General features: G+C 38.9%; 1 protein-coding gene across 4 annotated transcripts in view; it reads right to left on the bottom strand.

The window, feature by feature from the left end:
* Positions 1-27340, bottom strand: part of iqgap2.S (IQ motif containing GTPase activating protein 2 S homeolog) — a 180809-nt gene that overhangs the window by 7185 nt on the left and 146284 nt on the right. For 3 of the 4 annotated variants that reach the window (XM_041573942.1, XM_041573949.1, XM_041573945.1), the window contains 12 exons: positions 25198-25406; positions 23116-23265; positions 21988-22151; positions 21410-21634; positions 19184-19324; positions 18057-18141; positions 15539-15771; positions 6074-6206; positions 2419-2521; positions 1620-1761; positions 1381-1468; positions 215-427 (listed from right to left, as the gene is read on the bottom strand). In XM_041573942.1, coding sequence (XP_041429876.1) covers positions 215-427; positions 1381-1468; positions 1620-1761; positions 2419-2521; positions 6074-6206; positions 15539-15771; positions 18057-18141; positions 19184-19324; positions 21410-21634; positions 21988-22151; positions 23116-23265; positions 25198-25406 — 1886 coding nt within the window. 4 annotated transcript variants of the gene reach the window in all.

The raw sequence follows: 27340 nt of genomic DNA, 5'->3' as shown, positions 1-27340 counted from the left end.
CTGGTTTACAAAAGGGGAAAAATGTATATATTTTTTAATTTAATGCAATTATTTTCCTCTATTTATATTACTGCACAGGATGAGGTTAGTAATGGCTGAAGGAAAATGCCCAGATTCAGAACCCTAGTCCTCATGACACCAAATCTACTATGCCGATCATTTCTGTGAAACATATTATTTATGTCTTTAAATAATGTCACACATGCACACTAACCTTTGCAATCTCAATGATAATTTCCTGGTATTTGGACTCCTCAGTCACTAGTCCAGCTTGCTCCAATGTCCGCAGGTTTCGCAGGATTTTCCTCTTCTTTTGCTCCAGTGGCAGCTGCCCATCTTCAAAGACAGAATGGCTACGTTTCATTTTGTCGGGCGTTTTGGCATCTAATGCGGCTCGTCTCTCTATTACCATCAAGTGTTCATTTTCCTTTAAAAATCAAATCATCATTAGCACTGCTGCTACTGGGCATCTTCGTGTACAACCGTTCAGCATTTGTTTCATGGACTAGAAACCTGAAGTCAGGCACAAAACATGAAGATGGCCACATGCATTGACATATATATATATATCTATATCTATCTATATCTATATATCTTTATATATATATATATATATATATATATATATATATATATATATATATATATATATATATATATATATATATATATATATATATATATATATCTATATCTATATATCTATCTATCTATCTATATAGATATATATATATATATATAGAGAGATATATAGATATATATATATATATATATATACTATGTACTATATATGGTGAATAAAGTACCCCTTTTGTAAATTATAAGGATATTATAAGTTACTGAGGAGTTTCATGACCATATAAAAACACGAGGCCGAAGATAACTTCTAATATCCTCATATTTTGCAACTGGGGGTACTTTATTTATTATAATACACAAGTTTCAGTGAGTCATGTGACAGAAATGACATCAGAACTCACCGTTTCTAACTGATGACATCAGAACTCACCGTTTATAAGGATATAATTTACAAGATATTCATGGCTTTTGTGTGTTATATATATATATATACCAAGTCAAATCGCAATTTGTCTACAAAACCTGTAATTTGGCTAATCTATCTTTGGTGCAATCACATCAAAAATACAATCTGGAAAGCTCGCTGATTTGGCATATCAGGACATCAGTGGAACCAGAAAGGCACAGGCACGCACAACCTACACTTCTATTTAGTGATTCTGTTCACATTGATGATCCCCATATCTTATATAACCTTGGCCTCTAGTTTATCACTGTAACCCCCCTCGGCTACATCTGGGGAACACACATGTTGCATCAAACCCCACACTAGAACTAGGCAGATGTGGTATAACAGGGTACCTGTGGAACTGATGCCTGTGTCTCCAGGATTTCTGTTATTGTCTCTCCAGATTGAGTGCGGATCACATCCACTATGAGCTTCTTAGTCCTGCATTAAAGGATATAAAATACACACTTTGGCCAATATTTACATTATTTTATCTCATGGCATAGTTTCAATTATTTCATAGAGTTCACTGGAAAGTTTATTTCAAGTAGAATCCGGGGTGGAAGATCTGTGCGTATTATAAAGAACTCACTTGATCATCAAACTCTTCATGTCTTTATCTTCACCTTCCCGTAAGCCAAGTTTACTGGTAAGAGAAAGGGATATTTCTGTCTTGGCCATCTGGCCGAGTGTGTTTTCTTTGTTAGGGTCATTGGAGTCGACAGCACCCTCACCTGAAAAAAACGGGATCATAAATAGAAAGTTCAGTTTCTGGGAAGGACGGCAAAGCGACGGGCAGGCGCTAATTTAATTAGAAGTCAAAACAAGAAGTCATTGTGAAAACGTTTATGGCTGTATGTGATTAGCACTGAACTGCATTAGGTCAGTGGTTGGTTAAAGAAGTGTAACATATGGTTTATATAGTACAGTTTCCTCCTTTGTAGACATTGCTTTCTGCCAGTCTGATCCTGTCTGTTCCGCATATAACATGCCTAAATGACATTAACCTGAACATTCTTTCATAGACAGAGAATGCAAACTTTCCAGAAAGAGTTATATGCAGATGTAAAACCACATCCGTCAGTCCCTTGCTATGTTCTGCACTGCTGGTCTTGACTACATGTTGCAAAGAAGCAATGCAACAGCCAGCTCTCCTCCACCCAAGAATGTGTAATTTATATGTGATGACACATACTGGGGAATTTAGAATAATAATTACACACAGACTTTCCTTTGGACCTTAATTATTTCAGTTCATCTGAACTATTTTTCTGTTTTCCATGTGACGCAGAGCAGGAAATGACCAAGGACAAATATGACAGAAATAAAGACGGAGTAGTAATGAGCTGAGCGATAGGGCACATGTAATGAAATAACCCTGCATTTCTTACCCAGAAAGGATTCTACGTCAGGGACAGTTCCTAATGCCTCCAGCAGCTCATGCAAAATGTCATTGTGGTCTGGAGAAATGGCATCCTGATGTTCTAGAAGAAGCTGTGAGAAACATAAGTGTTAGCTGACGAGTAACTACATCTATTAAGTGCAAAAGGATAAAGACATGATAAAAATATGAGCGTTTTCCACAGTACATGGTGAGCGAGAAGCAAGGTGCCCTGACTTACACAGCTTTGCTGTAGTTAGAGCGGAAGCATATATTCCTCCTAGGAGTTGCACATTCTATCCTCACACCTCTTTAGACATTAGGTTCTTGTCAGACAGGAAAATTGTCCTAACCCCAAACAGTTCTCCCACCAGCCCAATAAATAGTGGCTACAAGTAGATCTCGGCAAAGTTCCTGGCAGACCATGACCTGCCTGACCTACGTACCCAAAACGCTGCTGCGTAGCCATGACATCACAAGTCTCGCAAGATGCGACTTGGGACGCCAGGATTAGTCAAAAGAGGCTTTGTTGTGCCACTTGCTTGCTGCTGGTTTTGTAGCTGACTTTGGCTGGCTTTAAAAATTAGACCTGGCAACCCTGCTCTCTGCACTAGCGACATGTAAGCCCCGACCCCCTCCGGCGCTGAAAATGTAAATGCCGTGGGGAGGAGGGGTGCGCAGAACGAAGGCCGCCTCGGTTGGCAAAATGGCCAAGATCACCCCTGCCTGCACCCTCTACATAACAAGAGCCACAATTGTAATTAAAAGAATAAAAAAATTGTAAAGATGCCAGGGGTTAAGACTGTGACTTTACTTTTTATATACAATATAAAGCTTTTTTTTAAATTCTCAGACTGTTGTCTTTTTTATGTATTTTCTACGGCTGCGTTAGATTAAAAAAGTGGTAAGTGATGTTATTTGGGAGAGTATGTGTTCCTATAGCTTTGTGGTTCTCTTTGTCTGATATACAATGATAAGAAGTGGAAAAAGTGCAGGACATAGTGAGCAAGTTGTCACTCAGAAAGGCTATTTGTCATTAAAGGAAAGTGTCTGTAGTGTAATTGACTGCTTCCTTCCTAGTGCAGTAGATAAGGGCAATTCTCTGGCATACACAGAGCACTGCGGTCTCACGGGATTTCAGTGAGCACTAAAAACGTCACAGTGTCATAATTTAAACTTTAGTGCATCCTGTTGATACACAGCATTTTGTAGTTGCTTGAAGCTGGATTTACCAGTTTATATAGCAGAAATGCTATACTATTCTAACGCCCACTCGTCCTTATGGGCAGATGACAAAAATTGATCATTGAAGCAGCTGTCCAGTATACACACTTCCTCAAGCCTGTGTATGGACACACACACACACACACACACACATTCAACAACTCATCGGGAGCTATAACTTCTGTACATCTGCCTTTATAGAGATGGTGAGTGCACCAGAGCTGCATCTCAGTAAAGGCAGAGGCACCCCAGCAAGTTTCTATGGGGCAAATTCACTAACCTGCAAATTGCGCTAGTGCACGCTTCGCCACGCTTCGCCAGACGAAGTTTCGCCAGGGTGCCGCTAATTCACTAAAATCCTAAATTGCGCTCAGGGAGGCGAACGAAAGCAAAGTTGCACTAGCGTAAATTCGTCAAGCAAAGCGAAGTTACGCTAGCGATGCCTAATTTGCATACGGCACCAAGTTAAAGTTGAATAGACCTATATGTAGCAGCAAATACATTACACTACACAAGCCTGGGAAACCTTCATAAAATAAAATAGAGTTGTTATTTTGCCCTACACATGTGCCTATCACCCTTAAAAAAGGAAAAGACGCCAGCGTTTTTTGGGACTTAGAAAAAATTTCAACTTTTTTTGAAGCAAGCCCTATCTACTCTATTGCACTTCGCCTGGTCTGAGGTGGCGAAGGCAAGTCTGGCGCAAGAGGTAGCGTTCACCAAAATGCGCAAGTTAGTGAATTAGCGTAGTTATGTCCCATCGCAACTTCTCCTGGCGTAAGGGTGTGAAGTAGCGCTAGAGTAGGTCCACTTCGCTAGCGAATTTACGCCAGCGCCCGTTAGTAAATCGGCAAAGTAACAAAATGACGTCACACTGGCAAATTTTTGGGCTTATTTTAATGATATATTAGGTGTACTTTGGATTTTCTTATTTTTGAAGGTGCCAGACTTCTTTCCAAAACGACAGGAACGTTTTCATGTTGTGCCACTTTAATCATCTCCTTCGTATTACAATACCATTAATGTAGAGGAGTAGGAGCAGGGTGGCTAGCACAGAGAGGCATACCAGTGCCTGAAACTTGCGGCTACTTAATTGCCCTGTGGCTCAGGCACAAACATGGCTAAACTTTTGGCTAAAATACATGAATATTAGAGGAAAAGGAGGCAGAGGAGACGGTTGATGCACACATGATTTACACATTGAGTTCTAACAAGTGCCATATGGAAGATATAATAGTGACTCACACTCCCAGCTCCTCCGCACTCCCATCCTACAGGATGTTCTGAAAACAACTAAAGTAATCGTTATGATGGAAACCACACCAAATGTAAGATTCATGTAGCACTGAGCAAAATATTAGCAATTTCAGAACTTATTTTTAACAAATAAGTCACTTTATTTGCATATAATCACAAGCCTTGTGTCTATCCGTCTTCTTAAGTCAGGTAGGAAAGAGACTTTTAGACTTATGGGGGCTGATTCACTAAAGGCTTTTATGAGGAACTGGAGACTTACCTACAGCCACAACACATTTTCATGATACATTTGGCAGATCCAGAATGTGCTACGTTCTGTGTCATGGAATTATATTAAGTTTCCCAGGGAAAGGAATGACTAGAATACTATAAAAAGACTTATACTCTGACAATGGCATCTCAAATGTCTTATGTGCTATAGATTGCACTAATAACATGTGACAATATCAAATGCCTTAAAATATCGCACAAAATATTGCATGCTATAAAATACCGCACACAATTCAGCTAAACTGAACGTAAAAATAGCACTTCTTAAGTTAGACAAGTGAACTTTTAGTGAATCGATTCTTAATTTTTTTTTTTTTTTTTTGCGTAGCAATTTCATGGTGTTTGTCTACAAAGATTTTCTAAAAACATTTTTCCATTATGATCCTATTCATGGAAGATAAATGAAAACAGTAATTCCCAGCGTACAGGCAATCATGTTTTTAGCTGTTTAGCAATGCAGGGAGACCTGCCTTCCATTACCAGTGTTTGCTATACACTAGACAACAGGATTTATCCTATAGGAAATATTTATATTATTACTGGGCAATAATTCATTGTTTATTTAGCAAATTGGTTATTCAAGAACTCAGCCTCTGCCTTTCAACCTGCATCGATGTTGACCCAACTCTGATTTCAATAAAACCTCACTTTTGTTAGCATTTGTTAGCCGTTGTACTGCAAACCTTGAGCACCACTGGTTGCCCCCATCCCTCATAAGGATTTAAAAGCTTACTCACAATAAAATACTAATGGTATGAGAATTACTGGGTCAGTCGACTTTTTCCTATCCTCATAAACCATATCCTAAATACGCTACAACTGTCTCACAAACATGCCCTGTCACTTCATCAAAGCAACAGCTCGGCACACTTTAGTGTTACACAAGGTTGTTGCCCAATTATTCTTATACTTACTGAATGTGTGTTGATAATTTCTTCAATGGAGATGTATATGACGGGTTTGCTCAGTGTCACCAAGTCCGAAAACTCATCAATATTAAATTTCTCCTCTGGTTCAGGAACCTCACAAGCCGACTGGAAGAACTTCCTACAAGACAAGGAAATGTTCCTCTCAGTTTTAAAAACAGGAAGTAAGTGATACATAGTAACATAGTAAGTTAGGTTGAAAAAAGACACACGTCCATCAAGTTCAACCTTTTAGCTTTTTTTAACCTGCCTAACTGCCAGTTGATCCAGAGGAAGGCAAAAACCCCATCTGAAGCCTCTCCAATTTGCCTCAGAGGGGGAAATTTTTTCTTCCTGACTGCTAAATGGCAATCAAACTAGTCCCTGGATCAACTTGTACTATGAGCTATCTCCCATAACCCTGTATTCCCTCACTTGCTAAACACCATCCAATCCCTTCTTAAAGCTATCTAATGTATCAGCCTGTACCACTGATTCAGGGAGAGAATTCCACATCTTCACAGCTCTCACTGTAAAAAAACCCCTTCCAAATATTTAGGCGGAACCTCTTTTCTTCTAATCGGAATGGGTGACTGTCACAAAAGCGACTCACTCAACCACACTTAACTCTTGGGTTTGGCTACAAGGGGTTGCAATCCATCTCTCAATCACCTTACACACAGGTTAGACTAACATCAGACACCCCAAAAACACACCAACACCCACAAAGTTCATTCGCTGCCACCATCTATCATTAACAGGCGATAGAAACCTAATGTGACTATTCCCCTGCCCTCTATAACAGGTAATAACTCACACTACACAATACATCAAACACTCTCTCCTATGGTAGTTACTCAGGGTAAGATCCTACAAGTCTAACAAGCACTCCAGCAGCCAAAGGGTTAATCTACATTCAAACACACTTTCCTGCTAGCCGTACTAGTTATCCAACATACAAATAGGCAACTTTCCCTTTCCACACATACGAAGAGTTCATACACGTAGGCACAAGCATTCATATGGGCAATGAGTTCGTTTAGAGCACAAGGACTAACGTATTAAATGATATTTAATATTTAAAAGAAACAGTGCATATGTATATATATAAAAATGATATTACAAAGATGACACACAGTTGCAAATACAGTAAATAAAATAAAAGGGAGTAAAAACACAAAGAAAACCCTTGCTTTACCAAGTTTTGAAGTGGTCAGTGTATTTCCTCTGAGGCACGAGTTGGAAGCTGGACATACAATCCACTGAAAAAATGGAGCCTCCTTGTATGACAATGTGATATTGGGAATGTCACCTTTTTATTTCCTGCTGGGACACTCCCCTCATTACCTTATGCATGAGGTAGGAGTGCCCAGGAACATGTCATTTACGACCCCCTGCAGGGGGTTTGCTACTCTCAGGCAATATTCCCCAATATCCCTTAATAAAATATGGGTACTTGCCAGTACCCAATACTATAATAAAAACATGGGCAGGCTGTGATCCATATGTGGGCAAGAAGAACAATACCAAACACTAATAGGTTCCCACTTTCCAGTACCCCAGGAACCAGCCCTCCTAACAGGTGGGTATAGGCTAGCCCTGTTTGGTATTGTTAGGAAGCATGTGACCTCCTCATAACCAATATGTAAGTTATGAGGTTGTGAATCCTATGACACAGGAGATATGGATACTTTCCTATAATCCATAATTTCTACTAGCTATCCCCCCCTGCTGCTCTAGGTCCACAGCTCTGTTCTTTGATCAGCCGATCAAAGAACAGTCTGGCCCAGCTTCCTTGCCCAAATGGTGTGGCTCCAGACCGTCTCAGATGACAGATATGGATGTCACCTTTCCACAGCCCCCTGGTGAGATATAAAATTAAGGGTCTCTGTGTGAGCCTGAGACTGAGTAATTAAAGTATTAACTTTTAAAATGCCAGTGCAAGGTGGCCCTGGCATGACAGTGACCTCGTGTCAGCTGGAAAGACCTACTGGTAAATAAAGCATTAGAGAGATTATTATATGATCCCCTTATATATCTATACATAGTTATCATATCTCCCCTTAAGCGCCTCTTCTCCAATGTGAACATCCCCAATTTGGCCAGTCTTTCCTCATAGCTAAGATTTTCCATACCTTTTACCAGCTAAAATGCACAAATGTTTGTGCATTTCTATTGCAAAGCTGTGCAACCTGAAAGCCCATGTTTAAATACCAAAGAATTGCTTTATTATAGCCTGGTGCAGTTATAAAGCAAAATAAAAAGCAGTTTCAAAAAAGTATGATTATGGTAGTACAGGTACGGAATCCATTATCCCGAAACCGGTTATCGAGAAAGTTCTAAATGACAGAAAGGCTCTCTCCCATAGACTCCATTTTATCCAAGTAATCCAAATTTTTTAAAATGATTTCCTTTTTCTTTGTCATAATAAAACAGTAACTTGTACTTGATCCAAACTAAGACATAATTAATCCTTATTCAAGCCAAAACCAACCTATTAGGTTTATTTAATGTTTAAATGATTTTCTAGTAGACTTAAGGACTTAAAGACTTCTGGAGAACCAAATTATGGAAAGATCCATTATCTGGAAAGCCCAAGGTCCCGAGCATTCTGGATAAATACAGGTCCAATACCTGTACAATTAAAACTTTAGGAGGACTAACAAAATCCTTATTGGTGAACTTCATGCAAGCATATTTGTGTCTATTTCCAAAAATGAAAGGAGGAACAGACAATTTAATATACAGAATATCCAATATTCCCTCACACATCTTTATGCCTGGCCATTACTACAAAAAAATGATATTTTGTGTGCAACTTAAATGAACTTTGTTTGCATAGAGGTACAAAGGTTAAAACATTAATAAGCTGTTTTCACACCAAATGCTTCGTGCCACTGCCCACCACAATTAGTTGACTGCGCTGGTCTCAAACAGATGATTGAAGGATACGTTGAGCCCAATACCTCTCTTTAATGTGACCACAGACAGGAAAGGCAACACAGCACTGATATGCTACATTGGACTTTCAATTCCATATCTACTGATGCCTCAATCCACAGTATATGCTGCCAAGACGCACTGATATCACATTTCCTGAGCAGACTGATTATGATCCAAGCAAACTCTAGGATGGTCTATATTTAAAGATATGGCAGTTAAGGTAAGGACACACGCTAAGATTCGGGAAGATTTAGTCGCCCGGCAACAAATTGTCTCTTCTTCGGGCGACTAATCTCGCTGAAAAGCCTTACAAGGAAACTTCGGGCGACTTCGGAAAACGAATCACTTGAAGTGCCATCCCGCTGGCGATTTCGATTCTATCCGGCAGGAAGGCTTTTCAGGGAGATTAGTCACCCAAAACAGAGGTGATTAGTCACCGGGTGACTAAATCTCCCCGAATCTTCCTGTGTGTCTCTGCCCTAAAGTGTAAATAAGCCAAAGTATCTACCTGTATAGCCACCATAACAGCTAGTAATGCCACAATTAAGGGTAAGTGCACGTGTTAAGATTTAGGGAGATTTTGTCGCCCGTCGACAAATCGCCTGTTTTTTGGGCGACTAATCTCCCCAAACTGCCTCTCTGCCGGCTACAATCTAAATCGCTGGCGGGATGGCACTTGGAGCGCTTCATTTTCTGAAGTCGTCCGAAGTTTCCTCGTGAGGCAACTTCGGAAAACGAATTGTTCCGAATGCCATCCCGCAGGCGATTTGCATTCTAGCCGGCGGGAAGGCAGTTTAGGGATATTAGTCGCCCGAAGAAGAAGCGGATTGTCGCTGGGCGACTAATCTCCCCAGTAGCTTTGTGTGCCCCTGCCCTAATCCAGTAAAACAGATCTCCTTAATTACATTCCAGCTGCTGATCATCAAGAGACACACACATTTAATCAGTTAACAGACACTAGGATTCTTTACATTTCTATATCTATTTCTTTGTCAATAGTCTAATGACTTTATATGAGACAAAGCAATTAGGGCAGCAACCCTGCATGATGCAGGATCCAATGCTACAGATAGAAGTCACACAGACAGGACACAAACGCAATAGGAAGTCTCTGTATACCTCTATCTTACCCACATGCTGCAACTAATAGTTAGATATGTACGGGGGAATGTAATAAAAGTCGGTAACGGAAAAACTATTTGCAATGTGAAAAGTTATGCCTTTGCGTGAACAAATTTTGCTTTGTGCGAATGTAATATAGCTTTTGTGAACCTGGAAACTGTTTAGTAGTGACCACGTCCGACAGTGGAAGAAGGTCTGCGAATTTTATAGTTTGTGCCAATGCGCAGTCAATGTAATAAAACTTCTTACTGAAAAAGTCGTTGTTTGCTCCAAAAGATTATGATACCTTCAAGCACTTCTTAAGAGTGCGCAATTAAAATTCGCAATGTAATAACAATATTACATTGCGCGATGTGGATTTTTTTTCTTATTGGTGGGAATTGTTTTGCTCTTTGCGACTTTTATTACATTCCCCCGGTAGAATCTAATGAATGGGTAACCCCCAACCTATTCCACTATGGTTCCAGGCTGCTGTTTGTATTGCATTGTCAAAATTAGTCAGTGTTTATGCTGTTACTTTGTGTTGTCATCAGTTTATAAAAATGTAAATAAACAGTCATCTTCCTGCCTGATCTGCTCATATTCTCATGTCCTTAACGGTATAATTTCCCCACACTTCCAGGCAATAGAAGGTTTTTTAAATACTAACAGATCCATTGCTTACGGCTATTTTTTATTTTGCAGATACAGTACATTAGATGGTAACATGGAAACTTCAATTACAATAAGTAAAAATAACAAGCAGGTGGGATTTTTTTTTAAGAACTCCCAAAAATTCGACCAATCTAATTTATTTAATAAAATCAAATTTTTTAAACTCGTATGAATTAAATCAACCCAAAAACTCAAAATCAAATGTTAATCAAATTTAAAAAACTTGAATGTAACAATGCAAACAACTTCAAATTGATCCCTGGCCTCTCCCATTGACTTATACAGCAATTTGCCAGGTTTTAGGTAGAGAATAGTCGAATTTGAGTTCTTAAAAGGCCAGGGTAAGATAAATTGCGAAAATCGAATTCAAACTTTTTTAAAAAAACTCAAATCGAATCTGAATAACTCCATAGTCGAATTTGACAGTTTTGACCACAAAAAAATTCTAAAATATTAATTTTCAAATCGAACCTTGATAAACCCCTTAATGCTTATATTCTTATTTTCTTAAAATTTACAGCCCAGTGTACAATGAATAATTGTTGATAGATAGATGTTGGTGTTCACCAACTACTCATATAAAAATTATTCAACGACAGCTGGAAATCTCAGACAAACCTTTTACCTGCGGTGCTTACCTTCTTTAAAGGGATCAAGCTTATTTCAGAAAACCGATTTATGTCAGTATAAGTGTAGGGATTAAGCTCACTAGCATAACATTAACCAAAACTGCTGTTTTTCTTTTTAATGAAAGAACAGGGTTTAAAAAAAAGTTTATTATGGGATGGATTCATTGCAGTTAAAGCAGCTATGGCTGATAAGCCCTCATCTTTGGGGCAGACGCCAAGATTTGGGGAGATTTAGTCGTCCGGCGACAAATCGCCTCTTCTTCGGGCGACTAATCTCCCCGAAGAGCCTCACAAGGAAACTTTGGGCGACTTTGGAAAACGAATCACTTGAAGTGCCATCCTGCCAACGAATTAGAGTCTAGCCGGCAGGAAGGCTTTTCAGGGAGATTAGTCACCCAAAGAAGAGGCGATTAGTCGCCGGGCGACTAAATCTCCCCAAATCTTCTCGTGTTCTCTGACCTAAAGTGTAAATAAGCCAAAGTATCTACATGTATAGCCACCATATCAGCTAGTAATGCCACAATTAAGGGTAAGTGCACACATTAAGATTCGGGGAGATTTTGTCGCCCATCGACAAATTGCCTCTTCTTTGGGCGACTAATCTCCCCGAACTGCCTCTCCGCCGGCTAGAATCTAAATCTTGATGGGATGGCACTCGGAGCGATTCATTTTCTGAAGTCACCTGAAGTTTCCTCGTGAGGCAACTTCGGAAAACGAATCGCTCCGTGTGCCATCCCCTCTGCGATTTACATTCTAGCTGGCGGGAAGGCAGGGGAAGGCACTTTGGGGAAATTAGTCGCCCGAAGAAGAAGCGATTTGTTTTAATTTTCAAATCGACCCTTGATAAATCTGCCCCTTAATGTTTATATTCTTATTCACTTAAAGTGTACAGCCCAGAGTACAATGGAGTGGAGACTGCAAACAATAATGAGTGGGTTTATCAATAAGATGTTGGTGTTACCAACAACTCATATAAAAATTAATCAAATGGACGACGGCTGGAAATCTCAGACAAACTGTATCACTGCGGTGCTTAGCTTCTTCAAAAGGGATCAAGCTTATTTCAGAAAACCGATTCATGTCAGTATAAGTGTAGGGATTAAGTTCACTAACATAACATTTCCCAAAATTGCTGTTTTTCTTTTTAATGAAAGAACAGGGATTAAAAAAAAAAGTATATTATGGGATAGATTTATTACAGCAAAAGATGCTATGTCTGATAATCTCTCAGTTTTATGCCAATTAAAAGAAAATAAACTCGAACACTGAGAACATTCCCAAGCCATTAATAACCAAAACGTCATGTCCCAGTCACTCCTAAGGGTGGCCAACCCCTCTTCCTCTACTGAAGGACAAGAAGCTGTCAGTGTGGTGTTTATTTCCCATAGAACTCAAAGAATGACTGAAGCAGAGACAAAAATACACATAAAATTGTTTTGCCTATAAATGACAACAGAGAGCTGATGTGTTACATTAAGATTCTAAAGTTCTCACTGTGGGTACAGTACAACTGGGAAACTTGCAACATCCATCTATTCCGATGTGCATCACTTGAGGTAAATAAAAAGTATACTGTACAATATTCCCACTATTCTCCATTACCTCTCCACTGACACTCTCTTCTACGTCAGATAGATTTTGCTAGTTTGACTAACAAGATATTTTCTGCCATTGTTTAGAGATGGGTTAGGAATAGATACACACTTTCACTTTCACAGGGCGTTTTCATAGTCAATAACAGGTAACAGATATCCCCTTCCAGATTATAAATATAGTATGGGCTGTGATGTTTAGGGCAGACACATGCTCAGATCCAGGACTGCCATCAGAAATCGCAGGGCCCCATACGACAAAATTTCCTGGGCCCCCTGGGCTGCACCCACCGCAAGCCCCACCTACAGGTCCGCCCCCCATCACACAGTAAAAAAACAAAAAAATATTGGTAGCTAGGGTTCCCACATGTTAATAAAAAATAAAAAGATATTGGTGGTCAGGGCCCCCCATAAAAAAACATTTGTGGCCAGGGCCCCCCCATTAAAAAATATTGGTGGCCAGGGCCCCCCCACATTATGAGAAAATCGGTGGCCAGGGCCCCTTAAACGTCCATGCCTTCCCGAAGTCAGCAGCTCACAGAAAGATGGGGGGCCCGGCTAATCAATTAAGTGTGGCGTGGCCGGGCCCCTCTTACCCTCGGGCCCCCTACAACTCTCCCCCCTGATGGCTGCCCTGCTCAGATCTCCTCTTCTTCAGGCAACTAATCTCCCCTAACTGCCTCCCACCGTCTAGAGTGTAAATTGCCAGTGGGAGGACAATCGTTGTGCTTCGTTTTCCGTAGTTGCATGAAGTTGCCTCACGAGGAAACTTCGGAAACAAAGCGCTCTGAGTGCAATACCGCTGGTAGTTCAGGGAGGTCACCCCGAACAAGAGCCGAAATATAGCTGTGCGTCTAAATCTCCCCGAATCAGAGCGTGTCTCTGCTCACTAAACTCTCTCTACAAAGGAGTACCTATGCTGCCATGGATTTAGAGTTTTACCAAAAACAGCTTGTAAAATACCAAGGCACTTGCATCTGCTATGATGCAATGTTAGGCTGGTAACATTCCCAAATTACCCAATACCCAAAGCCTAATTGATGGCCAGGGCATGCCCCCTTCTGGCATTATGTAACAAGATGATTAACACAATAAGGACCTCTGGGAGTTGATGAGAAGTTTGTGGCCAGCCTATTAGTGATACAATGGCTCTTTAGGCAATACCGCAAGCTTAAGCCACTCAAACCTTCACCAGACCTATAGGAATAAATCTAAATTCTCTTCCATATTTCCATGTGCAGTAACTGAATGCCATTCGCCTGTCACTGTACACAGGGCACTTGACTTTTCTACACCAGCTGTGTTGTGCCTAAAGGCCAAAGTAATAGTGTTTCATGGGTCCTATGAATTGACATAACCATCATTCATATCTTAGACATGTACAATATCCTTGTAGAATCCTTAGCTGACAAGTAGGGATGGGCTAATTTATTAGGCAGGCATGGATTTGCGGCAATTTGCCATCTGTGAATGTTTTTGCAAAACTGAAAATTTTCGCAGTGGAAAAATTTGCTGCGAAAAAAAGAAAATTGTCGCAGGTCAGAAGTGTCACGCATCTAAATCATTCTTACGACGATAGACTTCAATGCGTCATAGATTTTTCCCAGTTGTACTATGACTGAAAAGTGCTTTTTATTGGGGAAAATTGCACCACAACATGTTTCGGGCTAGGCCCTTTATCAAGTGTGTGACACTTGTTGTGGAAACATATTGTGATGCAATTTTCCCCAATAAAAAGCACTTTGTAGTCATAGTTACTGCCCTGGATTTGTCCTGCTTCTTACAATTATACTTGAACTTATATTTCAGACCAACCTCATTTTCTGCTGGATAATTAGTGACGAGCCCTAAGTTTAGCTTCTCAACAGCTGCTCAGAGCCCACTGAGCATGTGAGGGTCACAGACACTTTCCAAGATGGTGACCCCCTGTGACAAGTTTGAAGTCCTGGATCATTGCTGCTATTGACAAGCTGAAACTTTAGGCTTGTGCAATAATTCAGTATATAAAATATGGAATTTTTAGCCATATTAATTTTTAGGGTTTAGTTCTCCTTTATAGGTGAACAACCCCTTTAAACAAACCCTGACATTGGACGTTCAAGGGATCCTTATCTAATAAATACATTTTGAACTCATAATAATCTTAGGGGAGTATTAAATGCTGTATCTATCAAAGATCATAAAATATGTTTGTATTAGATTTTGTTTAGAACTGTAAAATTATTACATTTATTTAGTTGTGCAGTTACCCATATTTCACTCACAATGTTTTGCGGATATTTTGAAAGGACTTTTTCCCAAAGTATTTATGAGTTTGTTGTATTGGAAGAAGTGCTTAAGAGCTGGTGCGCTTTAACACAAACAATAGAATGCTATATAAAACATCAAAGCCAGCAAGAAGGAATATTTACTGGGTGTACTGGTCCTTAAAAAAGGGTTTTGCTAAAAACCACCACCAAATCTTTAGACATACATATTTATTAAGTATCATCAATAAATCATTGGTTATAATTAGTGTGATAAAATGATTTTACCTGAATTTCTGGTATGTTTGGGAAAGGTAAGAGTTTATGGAAGACATATGGGCATTTTCGCCATCAAATAGTTTATTGGAAGCCGCATGTTGGAGAACTTTAGCCACAGAGCCGAGATTCCTTCTCTGATCCGAATGTATCTGCCCTCCGGCCGTCATATCTATAATATCAAACCCATCTGGCGCAACAATGGCTGGGTTCATGTACCGGTAATAAAGGAGGTTTCCTACAATCTGCAAGAAGAAATGGATACTTAGTAATAATTGAATGCAGATTAAAAAAAGAAAAGAAAAACCTGTTTAATAACTTTAGCTTAGTACAGATGCAACTCCATTTGGCTTTTCTCTTTCCCACCTTGTTTCATCCAACTTTTGCCTAATAATACCCCTCTGTATTATGTCTGTAAGTTATCCTCCCATTTAGACTGCAAAGACCCCCATACGGACCGATAAAAGCTGCCGACAGATCGAGTCAGTGTGTGGCTCATCCAACGGGCTTCCCCGATTGATACCTGCCCAAAAGTCGGGCAGATGTCGATCAGAGAGGACTAAAAATCCCGTTGGATCACGGCCGCATCTGTTCGTTAATGCGGTCCCGTGATCCGACCACCCGTTACCCTTCATTATGATCCGACCGTTGGGCACTAGGGCCCACGATCGGATCAGCCCAATATCGCCTCCTTCAGTGTGAGCATATTTGGGAGAGATCCGCTCGTTTGGCGATCTCTACATCTATGGCCACCTTTAGCCTTATGGGGTAGGGTCTTCCATCCTTTTGTCTCCTTGACACTGAGCACTTAATCTGTATTGTAATGTTTTGTAATTATATTTTATATTTATGTGAATTGTTTTTCTAATAATGCAATTATTGCAGTGACCCCTTGTTTGCTACTACTAATTTATTGTTTTGCTGTACAGTGCTTTGCCCTCAAGGAGCAATATATCAATAAAAATATACATACATACAATCACTCCTGTGCCAGATATCAAAGCTAGAAAGCCAAACAGCATCTGCCAACACTCAGTGTTCAAAGAAACCCCTGTATTAGATACTGAGAAAACATGGAATGTGCCTACTATTCTACACATTATACTGATAGAGCTTCCATCAAGCCTAAATGTTCATATATTTTTCGCCATACATGTGTGCACATATACACTCTCTGATTGGATACCTACAGGGACAGAGGAAATATAAATCCTATTTTTAAAAGGAGAACAGTTGCCATTAAAACATTTAAATTATAGTGATGTTTAAAGGAGAAGGAAATGGATTTTTACTTGAGTAAAGATATAGTGATTTACTATATATATATATTTACTAGTGTGCTAACTCAGGCTGTAAATTGTGCTCTGCATATCTCTGACAAATACAGGAATTGGTCATTTAAAGCAGGTGGGATCTGTCAGCGACTCGCAGCATGATGGTTGAACAATACACAACTAAAACTTTAAGGGGCCGATTCACTAACTTCGAGTGAAGGATTCGAAGTTAAAAAACTTCGAATTTCGAAGTGTTTTTTGGGCTACTTCGACCATCGAATGGGCTACTTCGACCACGACTTTGAATCGAAGGATTCGAAGTAAAAATCGTTCCACTATTCGATAGTCGAAGTACTGTCTCTTTAAGAAAAAACTTCGACCCCCTAGTTCACAATCTAAAAGCTACCGAAGTCAATGTTAGCCTATTGGGAAGGTCCCCATAGGCTTTCCTAAGTTTTTTTGGTCGAAAGATAATCCTTCGATCGTTGGATTAAAATCCTTTGGATTATTCCTTCGATTGTTCGATCTAACTATTTGCACTAAAATCCTTCTACTTCGATATTCGAAGTTGAAGGATTTTAATTCCCAGTCGAATATCGAGGGTTAATTAACCCTCGATAGTCGACCCTTGGTGAATCGGCCCCTAAATATATAACAGCTGAATGAAAAGAAATAATATTAAATAACATTTATTATAATTAAATAATAAGGCTATTCGTAAAAAAGATTTGTGAAACATCCACAGGCTTCCAATGTATAAAATTAAAAAATAAAGCCTATCAATGGCCGAGGACATGCCTTGAGGTTCCTTGTACTGTATGACTGCATGGCATTTGGGGTATCACAAGGATGAGACAAGACTGTAGACATAAGCACTGATGTTGTGCAGAGCTATACCCTTTGAGCATGTACCTTTGTATTATCCTGGAATATTAATTACAGATGACTGTGAGGGCCCTTAATGTAGGGAGATATTCCTCATCAGTCACATATCTCATGCTTCCCATGTTACGTAATGTCTGATTTGTCAGCCACATCTGCAAATTGTTAGTACAATATACAGAAGAGGAGCTGGTTTAGGTGTGCCCTATCACTCCAACAGGAGGCATATTTAATATATATATAAATTAGTGGATGCATGTCATGTAGCCAGAGAACTATGGACCACTATGTCTTAGTGTTATAACCTTGACTCGGCCAGGAGTAACATGCTCCTGCTAATGTTGTTTAAATGTGTGTTGTTATGTTGCAGGTACCTTTAATAGTTCATCCTCCGTTGCATCAGGGAACTTTTCATGCAGGGAGTTTTTCAGAACCTTTGCAGTATATCTCATTCCATAACTTCAAAAGAACAAATGAAACATATTAGATAAAGAGAGAAAAAAAACATCCTTCCATTTCTGATCAAATACTTCTTGTTTGTCCAAGGGAGGACTTGTGCAAACTTAACACTATGCCTCTGCAAATGTTTTCACCAAGCCCAATTTTGTGGCCATGCCCCCAAATTTTACAAAATTTACAATTCATTTTACAAAATTTGGCAGGTTATGAAAGTTTGAACAAATTTCTGTGATTTTTATATGTTATTACAGTTTTGCTAATGAAGGCAAATTGCACTTTAAGCTGCAAGTCACAATTTCCCCAAAAGATCTGCTTTTCTTAAATTGTTATAATTGTTTCTTTGCTTGTTTTAAATTGTCTATATTTGCAAAAGAAAAGCAAATGGGCAACAGTGGTTAATGCAAGGGAAAAACTGCATATAGTCATGGTAGTAGCCCTTTTTAATGATGCATTCTGGAAAATATTTGTTTTATATTGCAACAAAAAGGAAGTTTCAGCTCAGACCAGGGCCGCCATCAGGGGGGCACAGGGGTGACTTTTGTCCCGAGACTCAAGCAATTTCGGGTTTCTGAGGGGGTCGCAGCTGTGCTGCAGAAAAAGCAGTAGAAAAGAACGAAGCAGACCGCTCCAGAGAAGAACGAAGAAGCCAACACAGAAAATAATTTAGAAGCAGCTACGGAAAAGAATAAAGAAGCCGCAATGAAAAAGAATGAAGAAGGCCGCTCGCCGAGGAGGATGAAATTTAAAGGTAAGCTCCACTGAATGGTCCTAGTCACCAATGTTTTTTTTTAAACTTGTACAGGGGACCTTGGCCACCAAAGTTTTTATTTAAACTTGTACAGGGGTGGCCTGGCCATCAGTGGGATGGGCTCTGAGGAAGGCAGGGCCCAGGGGGCCCACAAAATATTGTTGTACAGGGCACCAGGATTTCTGATGGCAGCCCTGGCTCCTACAGTAATATTGTGTAGAGTGGAGGCATTGCTGTTAGAGTGTTTATCATTACATTAAATAACAATGGTAAGGGCAAAGATGTAGCACTTACGGGATGAGATCCAGAGAGGAGAATATGGACTGCAGCACTTTGTCTGTCACTACTCGGAGACTTTGGATAGAAGATTCTAATTTACTGACGACCTCTGGATGAGACAGGGCCTGCTCCGTTGTAACATCATATGGTAACTTGCTGCAAAACACATTAATAAAATCATATCAACAATTTCCACAACAGTCAGGAATATTTAAATAACAAGTTGGTTTTGGACAAGTCAAACTATGCGCTGCGCTGCTACAGTACAAGTATATGCCAGCAGGGTGATTAATAATTGTCCTTGAACTATTACCATAGCAGAATTCCGCAAATGGATTTGTTTAATACAAGTGACGTCTGATGACTTTACGTGGTTAAAGTAGGGGAGAGTGAAGTTAAGTACGTTTTTGTACAGTGAAAAACTGACTCATTGATACAAACATGGATCACTGTATATTTTATGAGTGTTTCTACTGAAAATCAAAAACACCGCTCCTAGACTTCCGTTAAATTAAGGGTAGTGATAATAATGGTATTTTTACTTAAAGGGGTTGTTCACCCTAAACTTAACTTTTAGTATGATGTAGAGAGTGATATTCTGAGACAATTTGCAACTGGTTTTTATTTTTTATTATTTATGGTTTTTGAGTTATTTAGCAGCTCTCCAGTTTGCAATTACAGCAATCTGGTTGCAAGGGCCTACATTACCCTAGCAACCAGGCACTGATTTGAATAAGAGACTGGAATGTGAATAGGAGAGGCCTGTATAGAAAGATGAGTAATAAAAATAAGCAATAACAATAGATTTGTAGCTTTACAGAGCACCTGTTTTTAGATAGGGTCAGTCACCCCCCATTTGAAAGCTGGAAAGAGTCAGAAGAAGAAGGCAAGTACTTAAAAAACTATAAAAAGAGAAAACATTTAGATCAATTAAAAAGATGCTTAGAATTAGTCACTAAAAAGTTATTACTAAAAGTTCACATAAAGGTGAACAACCCCTTTACATTGACATTGATGACATTGATTAAACACCACGAATAGTCTAAAGCAGGGGTCCCCAACCTTTTTTTACCCATGAGCCACATTTAAATGTAAAAAAAGTTGGGGAGCAACAGAAGCATGAAAAAGGTCCATGAGGGTGTTAAATAAAGGCTGTGGTTGGTTTTTTGGGAGCCCCTATGTGTACTAGCAGCCTACAGGAGGCTCTATGTGGCAGTACAACTGTTTTTTATGCAACCAAAACTTGCCTCCAAGCCAGGAATTCAAAAATAAGCACCTGCTTTGAGGTCACTGAGGGTAACAGCCAAGGGGTTAGTGAGCAACATGTTACTCGCCAGCCACCGGTTGAGGATCACTGGTCTAAACATTCTGCCCATTGTGGTACAGGGGAATCACTGGGCTTCTGGAAAGTCTAAAGAGCTGTCCTCAACACAAGAAGATCCAACTTTTAGGGCAATACATAGTGTTCTGATCCAGTACACACCACAATTTTCTGTAGAAGGATGCGATAAGAGATATTCTAATGTCACTTATCTATCATTCACACAGGTCGTTATATACAGTATCTAGTGGTGGCAAGGCTAAAAAGGTACCCACTTCTACATATCTTGAGATGTCAGCTTGGTGTTATAGCCAGGTATATGTTTTGCATTAAACAAGTATCTACTTGCTGGCATCAGTTACCCCAGGGCCCAGCTAACCACATAAGAAATAAAATGTAAAAAAGATTACTGAGCTGTCTCCTCTGCATAGTATTTTCAATGGCAATGCAACAGCAAAAGGTCTATAATCCTTATTAATAGTGATGGGCAAATAATTCGCCTGGTACGAATTTGCGCCAAATTTCCTAATTTTGCCGCCGGTGAATAAATTTGCAAATCTCCCGCGAAAACTTGCCGGCGAATTCGACATGCGTCCGAAAAATAGCTCTAACAAAATTCAGACGCCCATTGACTTTAACGCCAGCAGCAAAATTGATGAGAGCAACACATTTCGGACGCACATCCATAATTGGACGCGGGTGTCAATTTTTGAGTTTCACAAATTTTTTCCGCAAATTTTCCGCCCTTTCGCGAATTTCTTGGGAAATTCGTAAATTTTTCAGTGAAGCGAAATGGGACAAATTCGCCCATCACTACTTAGCAACCAATTAAAACAAGTTTATAAATTCTCATTTATTTACACAAGTTTTGCCCCCAATGTTGATGGCCCCAGTGTTTTGGAATTACTGAATTCCCCTACCTTGCCTCTCCAGTGGCCATTTCCAGCTGGTTTACCCAAGCCTTGTATACCTCCACCGGGCTGGTGTTAATGATGAGCGATTTGTCTTCAATGATCTCTTTTACTACAGGTGCCAAGAGCTGGCGTAGTGTGTTCTGACCGCGAGCACCACGGTTAAAGCTGACCACCATTTTTATCACGGTAGGGTTTCCAATCACTATATCTTGTATCTGGTCAACTTTAGACCTGTGATTTAAATTCACAAACATTAAAGTTAGTTTCTGATTTTAAGAACAAACAAAAAGGTATTGAATATAAACACGTACATGTACAACATGCTGTTATACATAAATCAGTGTGGGGCAATGCATCTGCCTATTTACTTAAATCATTTTACCATTTGTCTAATTTAGCCTCTCGTTAATTAAATCTTACATATATTACTACATCTTAAAGAATTATTTCTTTTGTGTGGGGTAAGTGGATTGGGCAAGGAATATTTCAGAAGATGGTGAAAGTAGAAACTATAACCACAGACAATTTCCCATCTGGCATAGTCATGTGATATAAAAGTGCTTATTACTCAGGCCATATCCTACTTTATTTCTTCCTGAAGGGCAGTTTCAAAGAGTTTGAGTAGCAGATACTCTTCCCGCTGGTTAGATGCATAATTATAAAGAGTGAAGATCACTGTATCCATAAACTTGGTTGACTTGTTCTGAGGCATCTGGAAAATCAGCTTGGCCAAATACGTAGGGTTCGTCTGCAAAACAAAGTCCTAAAATATTTTACCCAGAACAAAACTAAGTACATCAACGTGACATTGCTCCATGTGTATAAGAATATTGTTAGTGTTAGCACGAGTGAGATGAATGTATATCTTAAGTAATGACTGTTTCTATGCTACTATATACAAGCATGGCGTGTAATATAAACAAGCTACTAGGCAGTTTACAGAATGAGGGGAAACATCTGGACAGTTTCAGCTGAGCTAGAACTTGGGAGAAACATATTGATATGGATACTTTGCTGAGACTGTAAGATATACTATTAGTGATGTACAGTAAAGCCTCTTGTCAAAGTAATTTACTAAAAAGTTTCACTAAAGGTGGCCATAGACGTAACAATTACGATCTTGCTTGGGGAAGATCTTTCCAAGAAAGATCGTTCATTTCAATATACACTTGTAGAGCTGAATCTGATATACAGGTTGAAACAATAGAATTCTATCTGTATCTGACGATTCAGCACGAAGAATGCCCGATGTTCAAGGTGTCTTCAAAGGCACACGATCACAAATTTCCATCTAGCCCGACCGGTATCCAAGTCTTTTGCCGATATTGGCCGGCTCTTTTCCCACCATACACGCACCAAATATCATATGAAAATTAGTTTTATACGATATTAGCTTTGCGTCTATGGCCACCTTTATTCTGTATTGGAAGATTTGCACAAAATGGGGCCATACTTAAGCGTGAGAATGGAAATTAACACTAAATGCAAAGGTCTTAATGCAGAATGGCACCACTATGGGATGTAGGCTATTGTGTAACATTGTCCTTCCTGGAACCCCTATACCACCACAGAGTCAGCTAATCTCTTGGGATGAAGTGTAAACCTATGATTGTATAATAACTATTTAATAAATCAGCACACACACCTTTTCTTTAGTTTATAATAAACTGCCAAATTATAATTTAGCACCAGGAAGCCGAAAAATTACTCACCTGGAGGAGGTAGAACAAGTGCTGATAGGCCTCAAGCTTTTTCCTTTTATCCTTACTAAGACTCTTTATCCCTTGTTTATCCACAGTCAGCATCTCTTCCACTTGGCCTTTACTCTTCTTATTGAGTTTTTTACTGTGCGACACAACATCCTGCACAGACACACAAAATGACTGTTAATTTCTCATCTAAAAGTGATGGGTTTATTTCACTCTCTAGCTCCTTGCTCTGCTTTCTGGAATTTATATACAGCAAGCTAAAACACAAGAAAACTAAAATAATCTTACAACAGGATTTTTTTTCCCAGTAAGGGGCAGATTTATCAATGGTCGAATTGAAAATTCAAATTTTTGATTTTTTTTTTATGGTCAAAACTTACTAGGGAGTTATTCAAATTCGATTCGAGTTTTTAAAAAAACTTTAATTTGTTTTTCAAGATTTATCATACTCTGGCCCTTTAAGAACTCAAATTCGACTATTCGCCACCTAAAACCTGCTGAATTGCTGTTTAAGTCAATGGAAGAGGTCCGGTGATCAAATTGGAGTTTTTTGCAGGCTTCCCGACAATGGATTTTTTTAAATTAGAATCAAATTCGAATTGAGTTTTCGGGGTCGATTGGTCGAATTTAGAATATATGGGAGTTTACAGACATTTTAAAAAACTCACATGAATTCGACCCTTTATAAACGTGCCTCCCCAAGTTAAAATACAAATAAGTCCATATTTCAACTCATTTAATAACCTTACTTTTCTGTATATGTTTGAAGTCACAAATGTCTGAACAGGACCCAAATATATTTTTATTGATTGTTGGAAAATGTAATAAAATGTAATTTAAGGCTCATTTCCCAGATACTGTGTTTATGGTCACAGTATTTTACTTTCACGTTCTGAAAATAGTGAGGATATTAAAGGGGACCCGTCACCCTAAGAAATAACTCCAAATCTTATTTTATGATGTTATTAAAGCAAAAATAATCTTCACTTACACTGTAAATTATTTCAATCTTGTTTCTTTAAGTCTTGGACACTAGTGATGGGCGAATTTATTGGCACGAATTTGCGGTGAAATTTGCAAAACCGCCATGAAAATTCGCCAGTATCAAATAAAAAATGGATGCCTGCGTCAAAAATGAGACGCCGGCACCGTTTAGCTAATTTTTCACCATTGGACAAATTTTTGGGCGAAGCGAAATGCACCAAATTCGCCCATCACTATTGGACATCACAATCACAGCAAGCAGACAGCAGCTATATTGTGGATACTGTTATTGAAACAAGCTTTAGATCATGCCAAAATCTTGTTTATGCACAGCTGATGCCATGCCCAGTGCAGAAAAGTGCAGAAAATGTAGTTCTCGTTGAATACAAACACAAAGCGTCCTTTACAACCAATATGGCTGTCTGGATAATTATAAGCTGATTTTAACCAGCACCTATTCTTTATTACACTGGGTCTGTAAGGTGGTATGTTAGACGATATAAATAATGTTAAATAATGTAGTTACTTGTCAGCCAAAAGAGGGAGATAACCTTAAAGGGGTTGTTTGCCTTTGAGTTAATTTTTAGTATGTTATTAATTGAAAAGTTGCTTGGAATTGGCTATTCTATAACATACTAAAAGTTAACTTAAAGGTGAACTTTTAGCATACAGTAAATAGTGAAAGCCTAAGACAGTTTGCAGTCGTTTTCTATTATTTATTTTCTTTTTATGTTCATTTATTCTTCTTTTCTCCAGCTTGAAATTCAAAATGGCATCCATTACCCCAACAAGTAGCTAAACATTTTTTATTTAGGAGTATCCTTTTAAAACAAATACACACACATTTGCACTATCTATTTACATAATATATCTGTGCATTTCTTTTCAAGGGATAATACTAAATACATTTTAGTATCTTTACTAGTTATAAGTTACTATAAGAGCATGGAGCTGCAAGTTGGTTCATAAAACCCTTGTCTTGTTGTAGATAATTTATTTTCCCATTGTATATTCCCTATATAACAGCATTTAGACAATGCAATTATTCCTTATTTCCTTGCAAAGGGATTTTTTCCCAAAGGATTATAAAGTTAAACTGACCTGCAATGTGATCCGATTTTTCACTAATAATCCAATTTTAATGTCCATGAGGTTGAGATCTTTCTCCAGCTGTTGATTAGATCGAATTTTCGTGACGACTTCCTCTCTTAACCTTGTTACCTCCAGTTCTTCATGGAAATCTAAATCACTTTGGTCCAGAAGGTAGACAAATTTGCGCACAACATTTAGTGGGGGTTCTTCAGAGCTGACTGTTGAATAGTGGGGTAAGAATATAAAAAGTGTGAAGGGTTATTGATTTGTTCTTCTTATATCAGTTATACTGTTGCAACATCACAGGGAAAAACGTCCTGATACCATATTTTATACAGACAAAGAAGATGTCTGGTTTCAATACATAGACTTTACTTATAGCAGCACTGCTCAAACACAATTATAACATGAAGCCCCTGCATGTTGGGTAAGTTCTAGAACATTCAATATGATAAACGACAATTCAATGGTGAAAACATGACAGTTACAAAAGACAAGCCATTCTATTAGCAAAAGAGGTTTTAGGGTTAGTTCTCACGAGGAGATTCGGGGAGATTTTGTCGCCTGGCCCCGAACTGCCTCCTCGTGTCTTCCCATCCACTATTATGAAAAGTTGCCTGCGCTAAAGCACGCGCAGTGCAGCGTTTTCCGAAGCCGCCTGAAGTTTCTTCGTGAGGAAACTTCGGGCAACTTCGTATAAGTTGCCAGGTGACAAAATCTCCCCGAATCTCCTCGTGTGAACTAACCCTTAAAAGAAAGTAGAATAAATCAGCACATCAAACTCTTCAAGAGGCTACACCCCCATTGACTTAGTTAAGGTTAATGGGATGTGTGCGACTTTTGGGTGGCAATTAAACTAGCACAACAAATTGGTCAATATACTGGGCCAGATTAAATTCGGTAAGAAAAAGTTATCTAATGGTTTATCACATTAAAACTCATGGACGAGATTGAATTTCTCCAAATACAGTTCCTGTTTTTTTGCCATTGCTTTCAATAGAGTTTTCACATGATAAATAGTGAGATAAGTTTTTCTGAATTGAATTGCATCTCAAATTGAGAAAGAAATCAACGCTCGCTGTAGGAGATACAACACAGATATGTTGCACAACTGACTGCATGGCATGGACAGTCATCATCTGGGAAAGATAAGAACGCTACAGAGAACCCTATTTATTTTTAATCTAAAACAGTGGTCTTCAGTTGAATTCATATTCTGTTAAAGGAGTGGTTCAACTTTAAGTAAACTTTTACGATGTAATAGAACGGCAAATTATTATTTTTTTTAACTGTATTTTTATTAAAGATCACAAAAGAAAAGGAGAAATACATTGGTACATATCCATATTTAAAGGACAAGGAAAGGCAAAAAAATTAAATCCCATTTTTACTTTCTTTAATGAAAAAGAAACCTAAGTCCAATATACTTTAATTAAAAAATGTGTACCGTTTTTATAAGAAACCTGACTGTATGCAGTAGAATTCTCCATTCATTTACTGCAGTGGGTAGGAATTGTCAGATGGTCCCTAACTGCTGAGCAGGGAAACAATCATACTTATGAACAGCAGGGGGAGCCCCCACCTTACTTCCCAGCCATGCAGAACTCAAGCAGCTTTGTTTATGACGATCCCTAAGCAGCCCAGACCACACTGAGCATGTGCACAGTCTTAGTCTTGCAAAGATGTTTAACAAAGTTACAAGATGGTGACCCCCTGTAGCCAACTTTGAAAGCATAAATTATTTGTTTGATTAGGCTTGTGGTGCAGTAAGTTCATGTTTATATTTAGTATACAAAATACAGCATTTCTAGCCTTATTGTATTTTAGACTTTACATGCCCTTTAAGAATGCACAGTATCATCATTCAATATTTACCGGGGTATGGACCAGCAGTATTTATGATAAACATAGGATAAACATAAAGAAAAATAAAGAAAAACACAAGGAAAAAGAAAATATATTGTGTGGTACAGTGCGCTTTAGTTCGCCCCAGGGAGCTGATGTAGCCTCCCGATAACTTTACTTTTGGCTTCATTAGATGGCAACCTTACCGTATATGAGGGAATTAAAAAGAGGAAATTAGTACAGATTTAACTAGTCCCGGTTTTAATATCTACCCCTCGCCATGCAACTCTTTGTAATAGGAGTTCCA

This window comes from Xenopus laevis, chromosome 1S (assembly GCF_017654675.1).
Source record: "Xenopus laevis strain J_2021 chromosome 1S, Xenopus_laevis_v10.1, whole genome shotgun sequence".
Lineage (NCBI taxonomy): Eukaryota > Metazoa > Chordata > Amphibia > Anura > Pipidae > Xenopus > Xenopus laevis.
Note: the sequence above shows the minus strand (reverse complement) of the source record. Positions and strands in the feature narration are given on the sequence as shown.